We start from the raw sequence: 17893 nt of genomic DNA on the forward strand, positions 1-17893 counted from the left end.
TAGCTTTGAAATAATCATGTATTGTTCAAGTCTAGCTTGCTACTTCACACTGCCATGAAAATTAATATCTTCCAATGATAAAAATGCAATAATCGTTGGAGTTCTGTGATGAGTGTGTGTTTATTTTTATAAAACGAAAATAAAAAGTTTTCCGTGCGTTTGATTTCTGAGGCCTGATATATTTACTGATGGTTGGATTAGTTAGTTTTGATTGTGATTTGTGTTAAAATATAATAGTTCTGCATAAAAACAAAGGTTAGTCATAAAATTTATTCATATCAAATTGAATTGAATTGAAATAATCAAAATACATTTATGTATTTAATATCTATTTTCAGTTTATCCGCACATATCGGCAGCTCAGATTTTCAAACCAAGCGAATAGTTTAATGGCTGATTATTGGTATGTACTACGAGCATTATTCAATGCTTTTAGTTTTTAAGCTTTATAAAGGTAGGTAGCTTTTATTTAAGTAGTTTTTCTTTTCCATTTTTTGCAGTTACCGATGCGGCTTCTCCCGATATTCAACACCCATTATGAGCTTCTGTACCGAGAAAATAAAGTGAAGTTTTTCGATTTTTGTTTGTGCGAAATATGTGTATTATCTAATGCAAACATTCGGCAATATTTCAAAGTGGCTCTTATCAATAAACAAAAATGAAATATAACTGTTGTGTTTGTTATTTATAAAGCTAGAAAAATAACCAATTATGCTCGTTCAACTAGTGAAGATACGGGATACGGTGCGTGGTTTTTGCTTCATATCGTTCTACTGTTTTTAAACTGCATACCATACTGTTTTTGTCCGAAAAAACATATTATACCTGAACAGTAACACATACTGTGTAGCGAAAAAAATGTATTGAAAAATTTCCTTTTTTGTATGTTAATTATACTTAACCGCCTATTACTCATATGGTACAATTGCCAATAATAGCATGACATATTGTGAAAACGGTATATGGTGATGTTAGTTTATCATACATATGAACAACAAACAGAATAGTGAGTTTAATATAATTTACTGTTATGACCTATCTGTGAAATGGTCCAATTATGGTTCAAGATTATGCGGGCTAGGCGACGAATAAAGGATCACGATTGGAAGCTTGGAACATGGAACTGCAAGTCGCTAGGTTTCGCAGGTTGCGACAGGATGATCTACGATGAATTACATCCCCGCAACTTCGACGTCGTGGCGCTGCAGGAGATTTGCTGGACAGGACAGAAAGTGTGGAAAAGCGGGCATCGGGCGGCTACCTTCTACCAAAGCTGTGGCACTACCAACGAGCTGGGAACCGGCTTTATAGTGCTGGGAAAAATGCGCCAACGCGTGATTGGGTGGCAGCCAATCAACGCAAGGATGAGCAAGCTGAGGATTAAAGGCCGTTTCTTCAACTATAGCATCATCAACGTGCACTGCCCACACGAAGGGAGACCCGACGACGAGAAAGAAGCGTTCTACGCACAGCTGGAGCAGACATACGATGGATGCCCACTGCGGGACGTCAAAATCGTCATCGGTGACATGAACGCGCAGGTAGGAAGGGAGGAAATGTATAGACCGGTCATCGGACCGGATAGTCTGCACACCGCATCGAATGACAACGGCCAACGATGCATAAACTTCGCAGCCTCCCGCGGAATGGTAGTACGAAGCACCTTCTTTCCCCGCAAAAATATCCACAAGGCCACATGGAGATCACCTAACCAAGAAACGGAAAACCAAATCGACCACGTTCTAATCGACGGTAAATTCTTCTCCGACATCACGAACGTCCGCACTTACCGCAGTGCGAATATTGAATCCGACCACTACCTCGTTGCAGTTTGCCTGCGCTCAAAACTCTCGACGGTGTACAACACGCGTCGAAGTCGGACTAGCTAGCCCAAGTATACGCGCAGCAGCTGGAAGTGGCACTCCCAACGGAAGAGCAGCTAGGCGCAGCGTCTCTTGAAGATGGCTGGAGAGATATTCGATCCGCCATTGGTAGCACCGCAACCGCTGCACTTGGCACGGTGCCCCCGGATCGGAGAAACGACTGGTATGACGGCGAATGTGAGCAGTTAGTAGAAGAGAAGAATGCAGCATGGGCGAGATTGCTGCAACACCGCACGAGGGCGAACGAGGCACGATATAAACAGGCGCGGAACAGACAAAACTCGATTTTCCGGAGGAAAAAGCGTCAGCAGGAAGATCGAGACCGTGAAGAGACGGAGCAACTGTACCGCACTAATAACACACGAAAGTTCTATGAAAAGTTGAACCGTTCACGTAAGGGCCACGTGCCACAGCCTGATATGTGCAAGGACATAAACGGGAACCTTCTTACGAACGAGCGTGAGGTGATCCAAAGGTGGCAGCAGCACTACGAAGAGCACCTGAATGGCGATGTGGCAGACGAAGATGACGGTATGGTGATGGACCTAGGGGAACGCGCGCAGGACATAATTCTACCGGCCCCGGATCTCCAGGAAATCCAGGAGGAGATTGGCCGGCTGAAGAACAACAAAGCCCCTGGGGTTGACCAACTACCAGGAGAGCTATTTAAACACGGTGGTGAGGCACTGGCTAGAGCGCTGCACTGGGTCATTACCAAGATTTGGGAGGAGGAAGTTTTGCCGCAGGAGTGGATGGAAGGTGTCGTGTGTCCCATCTACAAAAAGGGCGATAAGCTGGATTGTAGCAACTACCGCGCAATCAGATTGCTGAACGCCGCCTACAAGGTACTCTCCCAAATTTTATGCCGTCGACTAGCACCAATTGCAAGGGAGTTCGTGGGGCAGTACCAGGCGAGTTTTATGGGCGAACGCTCCACCACGGACCAGGTGTTCGCCATTCGCCAAGTACTGCAGAAGTGCCGCGAATACAACGTGCCCACACATCATCTATTCATCGACTTCAAGGCCGCATATGATACAATCGATCGGGACCAGCTATGGCAGCTAATGCACGAAAACGGATTTCCGGATAAACTGACACGGTTGATCAAAGCGACGATGGATCGGGTGATGTGCGTAGTTCGAGTTTCAGGGGCATTCTCGAGTCCCTTCGAAACCCGCAGAGGGTTACGGCAAGGTGATGGTCTTTCGTGTCTGCTATTCAACATCGCTTTGGAAGGGGTAATACGAAGAGCAGGGATTAACACGAGTGGCACAATTTTCAATAAGTCCGTCCAGCTATTTGGCTTCGCCGACGACATAGATATTATGGCACGTAACTTTGAGAAGATGGAGGAAGCCTACATCAGACTGAAGAGGGAAGCCAAGCGGATCGGACTAGTCATCAACACGTCGAAGACGAAGTACATGATAGGGAGAGGTTCAAGAGAAGACAATGTGAGCCACCCACCGCGAGTTGGCATCGGTGGTGATGAAATCGAGGTGGTAGAAGAATTTGTGTACTTGGGCTCACTAGTGACTGCCGAAAATGATACCAGCAGAGAAATTCGGAGACGTATAGTGGCTGGAAATCGTGCATACTTTGGACTCCGCAAGACGCTTCGATCGAATAGAGTTCGCCGCCGTACCAAACTGACCATCTACAAAACGCTCATTAGACCGGTAGTCCTCTACGGACACGAGACCTGGACGATGCTCGTGGAGGACCAACGCGCACTCGGAGTTTTCGAAAGGAAAGTGCTGCGTACCATCTATGGTGGGGTGCAGATGGCGGACGGTACATGGAGGAGGCGAATGAACCACGAGTTGCATCAGCTGTTGGGAGAACCATCCATCGTTCACACCGCGAAAATCGGACGACTGCGATGGGCCGGGCACGTAGCCAGAATGTCGGACAGTAACCCGGTGAAAATGGTTCTCGACAACGATCCGACGGGCACAAGAAGGCGAGGTGCGCAGCGGGCAAGGTGGATCGATCAGGTGGAAGATGACTTGCGGACCCTCCGTAGACTGCGTGGCTGGCGACGTGTTGCCATGGACCGAGCCGAATGGAGAAGACTCTTACATACCGCACAGGCCACTTCGGCCTTAGTCTGAATAAATATATAATAATAATAATCAGTCTGTTAGAAATAAAAATGTTGGGTTCATACACTAAACCCCCGATTTGAGTGAAAAGTACCTAATATTAGGTACTTTTTTCTAACCGTGTATGTTTTCTGACGAAGTTCATTTTTTGTTGTGACATCCTCAACCACAGTTGCGTGAAAATATGTTTTTCAAAATGCCTCCGAAGAAAAGAAGCCTCCAAGAACGGTGAGTAAATACCCGCAGTTTGAAATTAGACAGAAAATAAATCTTTCATATTTATTTTCAGCGGGAGCAGCAAATAAATCCGCCCGTGATCTTGCCCGAGACACAGCAGCAAAACAAAATGGCGCTCGTAAACGTGCAAAGCTCTGCAACCAGGGATATTTATTGGAAGCTGTAAGTTTAATGGATAACGTTTGTAGATTACCTCACGTTTTCAGGGGTTGAAAATGACCGATTTTTACGTGACGTAACATTTTTTTAATGAAATTAATTAATAATAAATTCCTACTCCTAATTCTTTCCAGCTCGATGAAGCGATGTCCAAAAGGAATGGTGCCGGTTTCACCAACAGTGGCCTTGTATTTGTAGCGACAAACACCGGTAGAAGCACGACAGAGGACAATGGGCAAAGATATTCCGATCCGCTGAATTTAAGCCAAAAGGTAGTACAGGTAGACATAAATCAGCATGACGAAAAACGTTCGACTGCTGGCAAAAAACATCGGACAGGTTTTGAACTCAAAAAACAATTGTACAATTGGGCTTATTCTACGATTGGAGTGACGTGAAATTGCTCGAATGACGTGATAAGAGTCGTATAGCCCCATTTGAATAACATGGTCACCTCACGTGAGAATTGCTAAAATCGACTCACCTCACGTCACTCGACTCGTAGAATAAGCCCAAATGACAAAACTAATTCTCACCGTCAGTGATGGGAAATGTCAAAAAAATGTCATGGCATTGCTATTACTAATTTCTTAATAACTTTTTTCAAAAGTCATTTACAGTTCGGACTTTTTGATTAACATGTAGTACTTAAAGGGTCCTAGAACTTTGTCGAACAGATCATTGTTCTAAATACAAAGTATGACCCATGACAGCGAGATTAAAAAAATGTCACGGAATGTCATGACATTAATGTCATTCGACACTAATTCGGCTCTCACGCCTCCAATATCATATTTAGAGAAATTACCTGTTAGAAAAAGTTTTCAGGTCCTTTAAGGGCTACATGTTGCTAAGGAAAACATAATTGTAAATGACTTGTGAGAAAAGTTATTAGCAAGTCCCATGACATCGATATGACATTTCCCGTCACTGCAGTCAGAAAAATCGTCAATCGATTCAATCGTTGACATTATTGAAAATAGCTATGTTGGTCGTACCAACTGGAGGGTCGTCTTCCGAAATAATGAACCGTCACGATGATTCAAGGTTGGTTAAAATTTCCTTTAATTTTACAATAGTTAGCGTTTATAATGTGGGTGTAATATATTCGCTTACGTTTAGTGCCTCCAACTATTGTTACTACCGCAACTTCGATTAGCCAAGCCTCGTTCCAGACTAGGTCGTTATTTCTACATTATAATTGGTTGAATTATTTAGGATAAGTTTTCACTAGTTCATTTACACGTTAGGAATTTGATCTCTTACCATTTAGGCTTTTAGAAATAATACGATAATAAATTGCCACAAACTATCGGCTAATGTATGGTATATGATGATCTAAATTAGATACCCAAGCAGCACGCGCAACATCTTTCAAATAGCTGTTTGTTTCTAATAAATTGCATTGAAGACACTGGCAACACATCGAGTCACATTAAAGCCACTTTTCAGTTTAGGAAATACACAATGTTTCATTTCCGTTTAAGGGGCGTTGCAATATGCCACGCATCTGACTTCCCGAGTGATTTGGAATTCAATGTGTTTCAAATCAGAAACAAAACAGATAAGTTGCAGTATAAATAACGTTTCGATTCATTGCAGTTACGGAAATGTTTCTGATATGTTGCAAAACACTTTGAGCTCAGCTGAGCAGTATTTTATTTTTGACAGTCCCCTGCATGTTCCGTATAAGGTACAATGAAGTTACAATTGACTTTGTTGTTTATGTAGTGCACTTGTAGCAGAATCTCAGAGCAGAGTTGATGGTGTGATGGTTATAGTAAAAGGTTGCAAATCTCAAGGTCCATGGTTCGATTCCCGGTTGGTTTTTGTGTTTTTATTTTCATTGTAGCAGCAAGATGTTGCAAATAGGCTCCACCTCTTGCGCTTTTTGTGTCACAAAGTAGTTTCAAATACGACGCGTTGCGCATAACTCAGACCTTTAGTAAATCACACCACAGTTGGTGTTACTTACTGAGAAACAACTGGTGTTGCTTGGGTAAGAAGATAAACGTTTAGGTATCTAAAGCAATGCAAATTCAGAGTATAATTACACCTTGATATTTAAGCACTATAAATGTAATAGTAAATAGTAAATTCAACAGTTTAACTTTTCAGCCTTTACAAATTATTTACTTTTAAATCATTTGTCTACACATGAGTTCACGTTTCATGAATCAGCATTTTTCCTTCTGCCTCTTCTGTCATCTCTGATACAGACGTCGTGTGTCATATCTATCGATCTGCATGTCAAATGTAACGATATCGATAAGACCATTGGATTGCGATGGTAGGTGCGTACGTCCGAGGACGTCACACTCCCCCCTGGTATGCGAAACAGATCTTCAAGTTCGCTTACACAACATCGCGCCGAACATCCAACACCGCTAACTTAACAGTCGGTCGCTCGTAAACTCCATGAACAGTTTGAACGGTTGCCTTGCGAGTTTGCCCTCCACTAGTTACCACTCCGATTACCCGTCCCTTGGGCCAACAGTTTCTGGGATGCTCATGATCCACGATGACTACGATGTCACCCTCCTCAAGAGGTTTCGCCTTCTTGTGCCACTTTGTACGTCGTGTTATGTCGGGTAGGTAGTCCCGAATCCAGCGCTTCCAGAAGAGATTCGCCAGCCATTGGGATGTCGGATGTCCTCGTCGCAATGCCGCAGTGTCCGCGTCCACGAACGTCAACGGTTTTGAACCATCCGAGGAGCCCAAAAGAAAGTGGTTGGGCGTTAGGGCTGGTGCTGCTTCGTCATCGATTGGCACGTGAGTAAGAGGGCGCGTGTTAAGTACACCTTCTACTTCTGTTAGGGCATTCCTCAGTTCCTCGTCAGTTGGGCGCCGTGCGTGCAAGACTTCGGCCAGGTTCCGTTTGACCGACTGTACGAGTCGCTCCCAACTTCCTCCCATGTGGGGCGACGCAGGTGGGTTGAACTGCCACGATGTAGACGACGTAATGAACTCCCGCATCAGCTGATTCCGGTCAACTTTTTGGTAGAGCTCCTGTAGCGTTCGGTTGGCACCTACAAAGTTTGTGCCCCTATCGCTATAGAAACTAACTGGCGTACCTCTTCGCGCGATGAAGTTCCTCAACGCCATTATGCAGGAACTTGTCGTTAAGGAATGAGCTACCTCGATGTGGACGGCTCTTATTGTCAAACATGTCAGTAGAACCCCCACCCTTTTTTCTCGACCCTTCGACCCACAATTACCTCTATTGGACCAAAATAATCGACCCCCCACATGGGCGAACGACCTCGTGTGTGCGGATAGTCTGGCCACTGGAAGATCGGCCATCTCCAGCGGTTGAGGGACAGCGTCGCGATTTGTGCACCACTGGCAGTTTCTTCGGATCGTGGCAAGTGTTTGTCTCAAGCAAAAAATGCTATACTTTTGGCCAACCTCGTTGACTGCGATGTCATAGTTTCGATGGAGGTACTTTTCGTGATAGTGTGCCAAGAGTAACGATGTTACTGGATGCTTAGGTGGTAGAATAACAGGATTCTTCGCGTCGCTGTGGAGATACGCACACACGCCGGTTCTACCCTTCATCCGCAATACTCCTGAGTCGTCCACAAATGGGCTCAGCTTGTAGAGCGGACTCGCCTTTGGAATTTGTTTTCCCCTTTCTTCTTTAGCCACCAACACTGCAACCTCGTCATGGTATATGTCACGTTCGCTTGCCGATAATGGTGTGCTTCCGCACTGCGAAGCTCTTCCCGCATGAGTGGTCCAGCAATTAAGGGAACTTTCCTACAGCTCCGTTGAATGTTCGTGCAGAAACGAAGCACGTATCCGGTCACTATCAACAGTCGTCGCCAACTCGAAAACCTGCTGACATCGATTACCGATTCGGAAACACTGATGTGGAACAATACGCTGGGTCTCATCTCTTCCTCGGTAGAGATCTTTACTGGAAGGCTGGGCCACTTCTCTGTTGCTTGCATCAGGAACTCTGGACCCTTGAACCACCTGCTCTCCGACGATAGGTCAGGTCGATCTCGCCATCTGGTCCCATCATCAGCGACATTAGATCGAGTCGGAACCCATCTCCAATCGTGGATGTCCGTAGATTCCAATATTTCGCTGATTCTTGATCCGACGAAAGCACTGTATCGCTTGTGGTCGGCACGCAGCCAACAGAGCACATTTCGAGAGTCTGTCCAAAATGTACGCTTACAAATGTTCATCGTCAGGCTTCGTGTTACATTGGCAGCCAATCGACACCCCAGAACTGCGGCTTGCAGCTCTAACCGTGGGATTGAGGTGTATTTCATCGGTGATACTCGAGTCTTAGCCGCAACCAGAGAACATTCCAGCTGGTCACCTTTCGTAAATCGCAGAAACACAACGGCTGACATAGCACTTTCGCTGGCATCAACGAAGACGTGCATATCTCCTGCAGCCTCTTCTATCGACAATACAACTTGCCGGTAACGCCTTGGGATCCGAAGTTTCTCCAATTCCGGGAGAAGACGAATCCACGTACGCCACCTCTCGAACAGATTTTCAGTGATAGGCTCATCCCAATCAATCCCAGTACGCCACACCTCCTGAGGCAGGATTTTCAGTAGAACCAAATAGTGATCTATCAGCCCTACAGGATCGTAGATGGTCATCAGTGTCCTAAGGATCTCCCGTTTGGTGGGACAACGACTTCCATCGAGAAGCGCTGAATCAAATCTCGTCCATCCGATCTTGTACTTGAACACATCATCCTGCGTATCCCACCACATACCGAGGATTTTCTGGCTCGCTAACTCGGAAGTTATATTCAATTCCTTCTCTGTTGACTGCTCTGCATTCATTTTCGACAGCACCAGCAATGAGTTGTGATGTATACAGTTATCAAAATCTTTATCTTTCCGTGTATCAGCAATTCAGCAGGCGCAGCGCGCAACACTGCTGTCAGTTATCATTATAACAAATAAACGAGCCAGGAGCTCCTTCTGATTTACACTACCAAATCAACCAGACGTGTCTCAGTTTTGTTCTCCCGAGATTCAGAGAAACCCCTTAGCATCGATTACTACCTAATTAGTGCAATACTGCAAACGGTCATCTATACAGTGGCGACGAGGAAAACAGTTTTTTTATTAATTCACTCCAGTAAAACTATCCGTTTTTTCGCCGGCATCGACGCAGCCGACGATTTAGCAGCAGCGATAGGTAAAGGTAAAGTGGTAAAACCGGAGAATAAAAAGAAAGCACATTTTTCGGTGCAGACAAAGTGCATGTGAATACCGAAACGCCATTGATTTTCAGGGCGTCGGTTTTATGTAACAAAGCGTAGTGGTACCATTCAGTGGTTCTGAGTGGAACAATCAAACCTGCATACCGTTTTATACCAAATAATAAAGTGTGATTATTGTCTTTGTTTGAAGATCCAGGACATCGGCACAGTGGAGCTCTCGTGCGTCGAAATTCGTTCCAATTAACTGGCTTTTTTTCGTTCTGCCGGGAAATTTTTTAGGTGTTTTTGCCTGGGAAGCGCGGTACGATTAACGGATTCAGCGGGTGAGTAACCAATATTGGGCTGTTTATCTAATTACTGGCGTTTTACTTACATTTTTCGCTATTGCCCAGAGAGTTCGCATAATTGAAAAACGGTATGTTCGATCACACATCGCTTCATCGCAGCGTGGCAAGCGAGCAGAGAAGCGTGCAGGTTGCCGTTCAATTGTGTGATCTTTTTGTTGACTTGCTTCGCGCCAATTGCTTGCGTTATATACGTAGCATTTGGCGCGCTGCAAATCTAATTAGATTTAAATTCAAATGTTTGTGCGCACGTCCCCAATAATGTAATATTCCGTACTAAGAGTCGCCTATAAAAGGCGACTCTCAAATTCATGTTTTGTACAGTGTCTCGAAAGCAACCTCCGAGCTGGCACGCTGCCTCTCGGAGGCAATAAATCAGAAGTCTCGATCAAGAAGTAGTTTTTCTTCATTCGTCGCCCGGAGTATCACCATTAAAAATAAATCACAACGTAGGGTCGTCCCACCCTGGACGAAACAGTACTCTTTTTCTGGTTGCTAAATTTCTATACTAATACTCTAAAATTGAATACGTAAAAACAACACCAGGCTGTTTACTATGCCTAATGACAAATAACAGTAAGTATTTATTAAGAATCTACCTTTGAAGGTTTAGTTATCCAGCTTTCCACGCTCGGTAATGGCGGCTTGTCGGAAAGAAAAAAATGAATCGATCACTGTACTTTTTGACACTAGCTGGAGGAAAACTCACCGGCGAAAAGGCCTTTTTTCCCTTCCCCTAATCCAGGAACGCCAGTGAGCTTTCCTCCAGCTAGTGTCAAAAAGTACAGTAAACGATTGATTTTTAATCTCCGACAAGCCGCCATTACGCCATTACCGAGCGTGGAAAGCTGGATAAAGAGTGAAATTATTTGATTCTGCGTAGTGTGATAGACGAATTGATCGGAAGATTTTTTTTGATTATTAGTGATTTTTTTTTTCCTATTGATTATCAGAAAGGTCGCGCAATTTATTCAATATTATAAAAGCGATTTGGCGCAAATAACGTGCTTTTTGTTTGTTATACATTTATACTGAACAAAAGCTGATATTCGCTTTTGAAATTATTGACACAAAAGCACAAAACAATGAAACAATAAGATTCTTTTATTCATTTGTTTAATTATTGTTATAATATACTTATCATTTACATTACTTTTTACATCTATTGTTGTGAATCTGTTTTTTAAATTATTTTAAAGTGTGATTTATTTCATTTGAATTTAGACAAATATGTCGTATGTTGTGGCTCCCAACATTGAACCCTATCGCAGGGGACAATCTTTCGCTACATGGATCAAGCGTTTGGCTTTCCATTTCCGGGTGAATAAGGTCAGTGAAGGTGAAAAGAAGGACCAAATGTTCATCTTGGGTGGTGACTATTTGTTCAGCATGGCTGAAAAACTCTACCCTACGGAAGCATTGATGGAAGAAGTGTCGTTTGAAGTTTTGATCCAGAAGCTTAGGGAACGCTTGGACAAAACTGATTCTGTTTTGCTCCAACGTTACAATTTCGGTACAAAGGTGCAGCAATCTGGTGAGTCTGCCAGCGATTTCATCTTCTCGTTGAAGCTTCAAGCAGAGCATTGTGAGTTCGGGGACCAGAAGAACCGGCTCGTTCTCGACCGAATTCTCGTTGGTCTGTCGGACGGAAACTTGAAACATCGCCTTCTCACTGAGGACAGCTCGAAATTGACGCTTGAACAGGCGGAGAAGATTATCGCTACGTGGGAGATGGCGGCGACACACACCAGAGCTTTGACAAACGCGGAAGAAAACGGTTTGGTGGCTTCAATTGATGCTCGGTATCCATTTACTGGTGGAAGAGGTGCGGTTATCCGACGTATGAAGGAACTAGCGGAGGGATTTCGTGGCTCAGTGAGGAGCCGACTTGGAATCCGTCCGGAAATTCGTCCGGCGGAAGAACGTCCTAAATATTCGCCGCAGCCTCGCTTCCAATCGCAGCCTCGCTTTCAATCGCGGCAACGTCAACAGTCAGCTGGTCCGTCATACCGAAGAGCCAATACTGGGCTGGGACCGATCGATCAACGCATCTGTGATCACTGTGGGCGTAAAGGACACGTCCGCAGGAAGTGCTTTAAGCTCAAGCAGGAGAAGAACGAAGCTGTAAAACACATCAACGCCCAGAAACCGTCGACCAGTACCACAGGTTTGGCCGAGCGTTTGGAAAGGTTGAGGACTATGGATTGGGAGTCGGACGAAAATGATTCAGGTGAAGTAGAATGTTTACATGTTTCTTCTATCAATAAGATAAGCGATCCCTGTTTATTGAATATTTTTATCGAAAATTTACCTGTACAGATGGAGATAGACAGTGGCTCATCTGTGACAGTAATGGGTAAGAGTTTGTTTTCTTCAAAGTTTAACCTTCCTCTTTTGAAATGTTCTAAACAGCTGATTGTGGTTAATGGTTCGAAGTTGAAAATATGTGGAGAAGTTAATGTGAAGGTTGAATATAATGGGAGAAAAGCAATATTGAATCTGTTGGTACTCGATTGCAATTATCAATTTATTCCATTACTAGGTAGAACATGGTTGGATGAATTCTTTCCCAACTGGAGACATTTTTTTGGTCACTCAATGCCAATTAACAATATTTTTGAGAAAAACAGTGAATCATTGATTGCAGATGTGAAATTGAAATTTTCTGATGTATTTGTCAAGAATTTTTCTGTACCAATCAAGAATTTCGAAGCAGATTTAGTTTTAAAAAGTGACGTCCCAATTTTTAAAAAGGCGTATGACGTTCCCTATCGCTTGAGGGAAAAAGTTTTAAAATATTTGGATAAATTAGAGGTACACTGAAACTAAGTGTGAAGTAATTTTTACCATGGTCGTGTAGTAAAAATAACAATATCTGCGTACTGTCAAAATAAATAGTTGCCGGGGTATATTTTACCACATTTATAGTAAAAATAACAACATCAGCTCCCGTAGATCGATTCCTTATTTTTCATCAAAACGCGTCATTTTGTTCTCTCTAGAATTATTGGAAATTAAAGTTTTGGAGTAATTTTTGTAATATAATAATACAAAAAAAAGCGCAAAATGACAATCGAGTTGTACAAATTGCTCTCCAAGGGTTTAGTTGAGGATGCAGAGTTAATTGATGGTATGTATGATAATTTATTGAATAAAATTTATCGCTGAACACTATTTCTTTCTTCAGGCTGTTATGATAACCCGGAGCTCCTGAAAATGGTCGATTATAATCCCAACCGGAATCGTCAATTTATTCTGTTTTACCGGTAAGAATATTTGTTGTTGGTGTTTATTGAATTCACACAAAGATATTTTCTCTGTCGTCAGGAAATAGACCCATAGGTGATCGGCCATTCATCCATCATGGCATCCGACAAGTCATCTCCCGAGAACAGCTTTACCCCAACCCTTACCCTCTTCAGTCAGTATGATTTCTAGAGGACGCAACAACGAAGGAAAAGGGGAAGATTGTGACACACTTTTACACCACCAGCGCTAAGCAAGGTCGTCGATCACTCCGGGCTTGACTATTGCATAGCGAATGGCAATACTAGATGCATCCTAGTTTTTGCAATGTATTACTGAAGCACTTAGTAAATAGTAAATAAAATATTTTGTACATTAAATAATCATGCTTTAGCATTATTTATTGCCGAATACTGTACCCCAAAAATTTCCGCCAAGAAAAATGCTACATGATGCAGTTGAATTTACTACACAATTATTGTTATTTTGAATGTCACATATGGTTATTTTTTTAACTATATAATTCGGTTTAGATAACCATGTTTCATAGTAATTTTGACATTCGTTTGTGTATTATGCATCCATGGTAAAAAACACTACACACTTCGTTTGAAATAAATGCGGTATGTAGTCTGCACAAATCAATTGGTGTTGTGCATTTAAATTAAACTATCAATATGGTATTTTTTACCACAATGCTGTTTTCAGTGTAGAGAAAGTTATAACTCCTATTCAGACTAGTGAGTGGGCATCACCTGTAGTCGTGGTCATGAAAAAAAATAATGACATACGGCTAGTGATAGACTGCAAAGTTTCTATTAATAAAGTTATCATTCCCAATACTTATCCTTTGCCTGTTGCTCAGGATCTTTTTGCTAGACTGGCAGGGTGTAAGATATTTTGTGCTCTTGATTTAGAGGGTGCATATACACAGCTGTCTGTCTAAACGATCTAGAAAATTCATGGTTATTAACACTATTAAAAGACTCTTTACTTATAATAGATTGCCACAAGGAGCTTCCTCAAGTGCTCTATTTTTCAGCAAATTATGGATCAAGTATTAATGGGATTGATAACGTTTGCGTCTATTTGGATGATGTTCTGATTGCAGGAAAGGATTTGCAAGACTGTATCAATAAACTTTATATTGTTTTAGGTAGATTGTCTAAAGTTAAAATTAAGGTAAATTTGGATAAATGTTAATTCTTTGTGACTACATTGGAGTATCTTGGTCATATAATTAACGAAAGGGTTTTACTCCATGCCCCAACGAAATATCTACAATAAAAGAGGCTAAAACTCCAACAAATGTGACCGAACTCAAATCATACTTAGGTCTTCTCAATTATTACAATAAATTCATCCCAAATTTGTCTTCTAAATTGTATTATTTGTACAATTTATTGAAGAACAACGTCAAATTTGAATGGGATGTTAATTGCAACAGAGCCTTTGAAAACTCTAAAAACTTGTTGCTTGAAGCTAACTTTCTGGAGTTTTATGACCCACATAAACCTATCGTTGTAGTCACAGATGCATCTGGCTATGGATTAGGGGGAGTAATTGCTCATGTCGTTGACGAGGTTGAAAAACCAATTTGTTTTACTTCATTTTCGTTGAATGCAGCCCAAAAGAAGTACCCCATATTGCATCTGGAAGCTCTTGCTCTTGTTTGCACAATTAAGAAATTCCACAAGTACTTGTATGGACAGAAATTTAAGGTTTTCACAGACCACAAACCGTTAGTGGGTATTTTCGGAAAAAGTGGCAAGCATTCAATATTTGTGACAAGAATAAAACGCTATATTTTAGAATTATCTGTGTATGATTTCGAAATCAGTATAGGCCGTCTGCTAAAATGGGTAACGCAGATTTCTGTTCGCGATTTCCATTGGAATTGTCGGTACCCAAAGAATATGATCAGGAATTTGTTAAAAGTATACATTTTGGGAATAGCTTACCTGTTGATTTTCTGGTGATTGCCAAGGAGACAAAAAAAGACAAATTTCTGCAGGAAGTCATACATTATATGCGGCATGGTTGGCCTGATAGAATTGACAAACGCTTTGCTAACATCTTTGCGAATTCGCATGATTTGGAAATCTTGGACGAGTGTTTGCTGTTTCAAGACAGAGTGGTTATTCCACAAAATATACAAAATGAAATTCTAAAGCTGTTACATGGCAACCATGCTGGTGTTGTAAAAATGAAAAGGTTAGCAAGACGTTCGGTATACTGGTTTGGCTTGAATACACAAATTGAAAATTTTGTTGCAGCTTGTGACGTCTGTACAAGTATGGCAATAGTCCCAAAACAAACGATTACTTCTAAATGGATACCTACCACAAAACCATTTAGTAGAGTACATATCGATTTCTTCTATTTTGAGCATCGTACCTTCTTGCTGATAGTTGACAGTTTCTCTAAATGGGTGGAGGTAGAATGGATGAGGAAAGGTACCAATTGCTCAGAAGTTTTGACGAAACTCGTAGAATTTTTCGCTCGTTTTGGTTTGCCAGACGTCTTAGTGTCTGACAATGGCCCTCCTTTTAGCTCTCATTCCTTCAAAAACTTCCTTGAAAAACAAGGTATAAAAGTATTGAACAGCCCGCCATATAATCCCGCTAGCAATGGCCAGGCGGAGAGGCTGGTAAGGACAGTTAAAGACGTTCTCAAAAAGTTCTTATTGGAACCAGGAATGTTACAATTGAGTTTAGAGGACCAGATAAATTTATTTTTATTCAATTATCGGAATAATAACATAACGATGGAGGGGAGTTTTCCTTCTGAAAAAGTTTTTAATTATACACCTAAGATGTTAATCGATTTGGTTAACCCTAAAAAACATTATAAGCGGATGCTTGTACCTCAACCCCATGATGATGAATCAAAATCTAATCATAACAATACAAACCATTTACCAGACCCATTAGATGCACTGATGCCAGGGGATATCGTATTTTTTTTTTTTTTTTTTTTTCCTGTTCGGGTGTGCCCCTGCGACCAGTTATTAGATCTATTGTAGCGTTACCCGTATCCTTAAGTTTAAGGGGATATCGTATGGTACAAGCATAACAAACCGCATATTCGTGAAAAATGGATCAAAGCATCTTTTTTAAAACGTTTTTCTAAAAATGTATTACAGATCATGGTTGGAAACGAGGCGACAACCACGGCCCATCCCACTCAGGTCAGAGTTCCTAGGGATGGACACGGAGCATCGGGTTTGCCGAGGCGGGCAATGCGGGTGGTCGAGACTGGTCGTCCGTTATCGACTGTCGAGCTTCCCGAGCATGGTCGGCCGTTGCAGACTGCCGCTGAACCCACGATGGAACCCGAAGCAGACGAAAACGATATTCGGCAACTACCGAATCAGAGCAGCAGCTTTTCGAATCAACCTATAGTTTTAGAAAGTAGAAGTAGAAAAAGAAAGTTTCCTTCAGAGCCGGTAGAGCTTTATGGCCTACCAAGGCGTTCTAAACGAATTAGAAAGACTAGAGTAGAAAGTGAATTTCAGTATTATTGATGTATTTTGAATTAATGTTCATCCTGAGTCCCTTTTCCTTCCGAAGGGGGAAGAGCTGATGTATGCAGTTATCAAAATCTTTATCTTTCCGTGTATCAGCAATTCAGCAGGCGCTGCGCGCAACACTGCTGTCAGTTATCATTATATAACAAATAAACGAGCCAGGAGCTTCCTTCTGATTTACACTACCAAATCAACCAGACGTGTATCAGTTTTGTTCTCCCGAGATTCAGAGAAACCCCTTAGCATCGATTACTATCCGTACCTAGTGGAACATCTCCGGAATGTCAGCACACACGCCTACTCGATGCTCACGAAACTGATACAGAATGCTAACTAACGACGTCAACTGATCGGGACCAGTAAGGAGTGCCGAATTCAGTGATGTTCCGTAAGCTGTGGCGGCGGCATCCCAAACGATACGTACCTTTCCAGGTTTATTCGGGTTGTAAACCGGGAAAATCGGTACCCAGCAAACCAGCAATCGTATAAGAATGTACAAATTAAATTATATATATTCACAGATCAGATCGTAATCATATATAGATCCAGCAGAAGTTGTGAAAAATTGTAGAAAGGTTACATATAATGCAAATGTACAATCTAATTACAATCTATGTCATAAGTTGTAAATATGTAAATTTAAACTCAAAACGGAATCATATATCGCAAATATTTGAAAAATTGCATATATGTGCATCAGAAGTTACAATGTCGTTAAGATTTGATTGTAAAGTCCTCTGTTATAATGATTTCAAATATACTTACAACAACTCTGTTGATCCTTGAATGTTCAATAAAATATTCTTTTTCAAGAATATTAAAAAGAACACATTTGTCATTGTCATTAAATACAATTCGAAGACAAATATCAAAAGCGGTAGTTGTTTTATACAAATACATTCCTCAACATTAAACAATCGGTAATCACCCAGTCAATGTCTGTGAAATAGAACTACATGAAAATGATCATTCAGTTATTTCTGTACTATTGGACAGAATTCTAAGGGAACCTTTTCGCACCCATTCTCCATGAACTATGTTTTTTTCCGTACATCTGTACTAGCTATGTATCCAGCTTTCCACGCTCGGTAATGGCGGCTTGTCGGAGTGTAAAAATCAATCGGTCACTGTACTTTTTGACACTAGCTGGAGGAAAGCTCACTGGCGTTCCTGGATGAGGGGAAGGG

At 42.0% G+C, this 17893-nt stretch overlaps 2 protein-coding genes and 1 long non-coding RNA gene across 5 annotated transcripts; 2 read left to right on the plus strand and 1 right to left on the minus strand.

Moving 5' to 3' along the window:
- Positions 1-7977: 7977 nt before the first annotated feature.
- LOC134222313 (uncharacterized) lies at positions 7978-9201 on the minus strand. Its single transcript, XM_062701456.1, has one exon. It carries the CDS (start codon positions 9199-9201, stop codon positions 7978-7980), a length of 1224 nt encoding a protein of 407 aa, XP_062557440.1.
- A 146-nt stretch (positions 9202-9347) lies between these two features.
- On the plus strand, positions 9348-16740 carry LOC134226040 (uncharacterized). 3 transcript variants are annotated; one of them, XM_062706554.1, is made up of 4 exons: positions 9348-9568; positions 9778-9910; positions 11156-12161; positions 16323-16739. In XM_062706554.1, the coding sequence occupies exons 3-4, from the start codon at positions 11162-11164 to the stop codon at positions 16379-16381; spliced, it is 1059 nt and encodes a 352-aa protein (XP_062562538.1). In that variant the 5' UTR covers positions 9348-9568; positions 9778-9910; positions 11156-11161; the 3' UTR covers positions 16382-16739. The 3 variants fall into 3 exon arrangements, with proteins under 3 accessions (XP_062562538.1, XP_062562540.1, XP_062562541.1); XM_062706556.1 differs by having other exon boundaries at positions 9348-9562; XM_062706557.1 differs by lacking the exons at positions 9348-9568; positions 9778-9910 and having other exon boundaries at positions 11086-12161; positions 16323-16740.
- LOC134228138 (uncharacterized) lies at positions 12913-13504 on the plus strand. Its single transcript, XR_009983847.1, has 3 exons — positions 12913-13061; positions 13119-13197; positions 13259-13504. It is a non-coding gene; the product is annotated as an uncharacterized LOC134228138 (long non-coding RNA).
- Positions 16741-17893: the final 1153 nt, after the last annotated feature.

This window comes from Armigeres subalbatus, chromosome 3 (assembly GCF_024139115.2).
Source record: "Armigeres subalbatus isolate Guangzhou_Male chromosome 3, GZ_Asu_2, whole genome shotgun sequence".
NCBI classification, from domain to species: Eukaryota; Metazoa; Arthropoda; class Insecta; order Diptera; family Culicidae; genus Armigeres; species Armigeres subalbatus.

What these genes read in the sequence shown, in the direction of transcription:
- LOC134222313 (XM_062701456.1), bottom strand. Translation starts at nt 9,201, where the DNA reads ATGAATGCAGAGCAGTCAACAGAGAAGGAATTGAATATAACTTCCGAG.
- LOC134226040 (XM_062706554.1), top strand. Translation starts at nt 11,162, where the DNA reads ATGTCGTATGTTGTGGCTCCCAACATTGAACCCTATCGCAGGGGACAA. An exon ending in GTCGGACGAAAATGATTCAG is followed by an intron (nt 12,162 to 16,322) that starts GTGAAGTAGAAT and finishes AATGTATTACAG; the next exon opens with ATCATGGTTGGAAACGAGGC.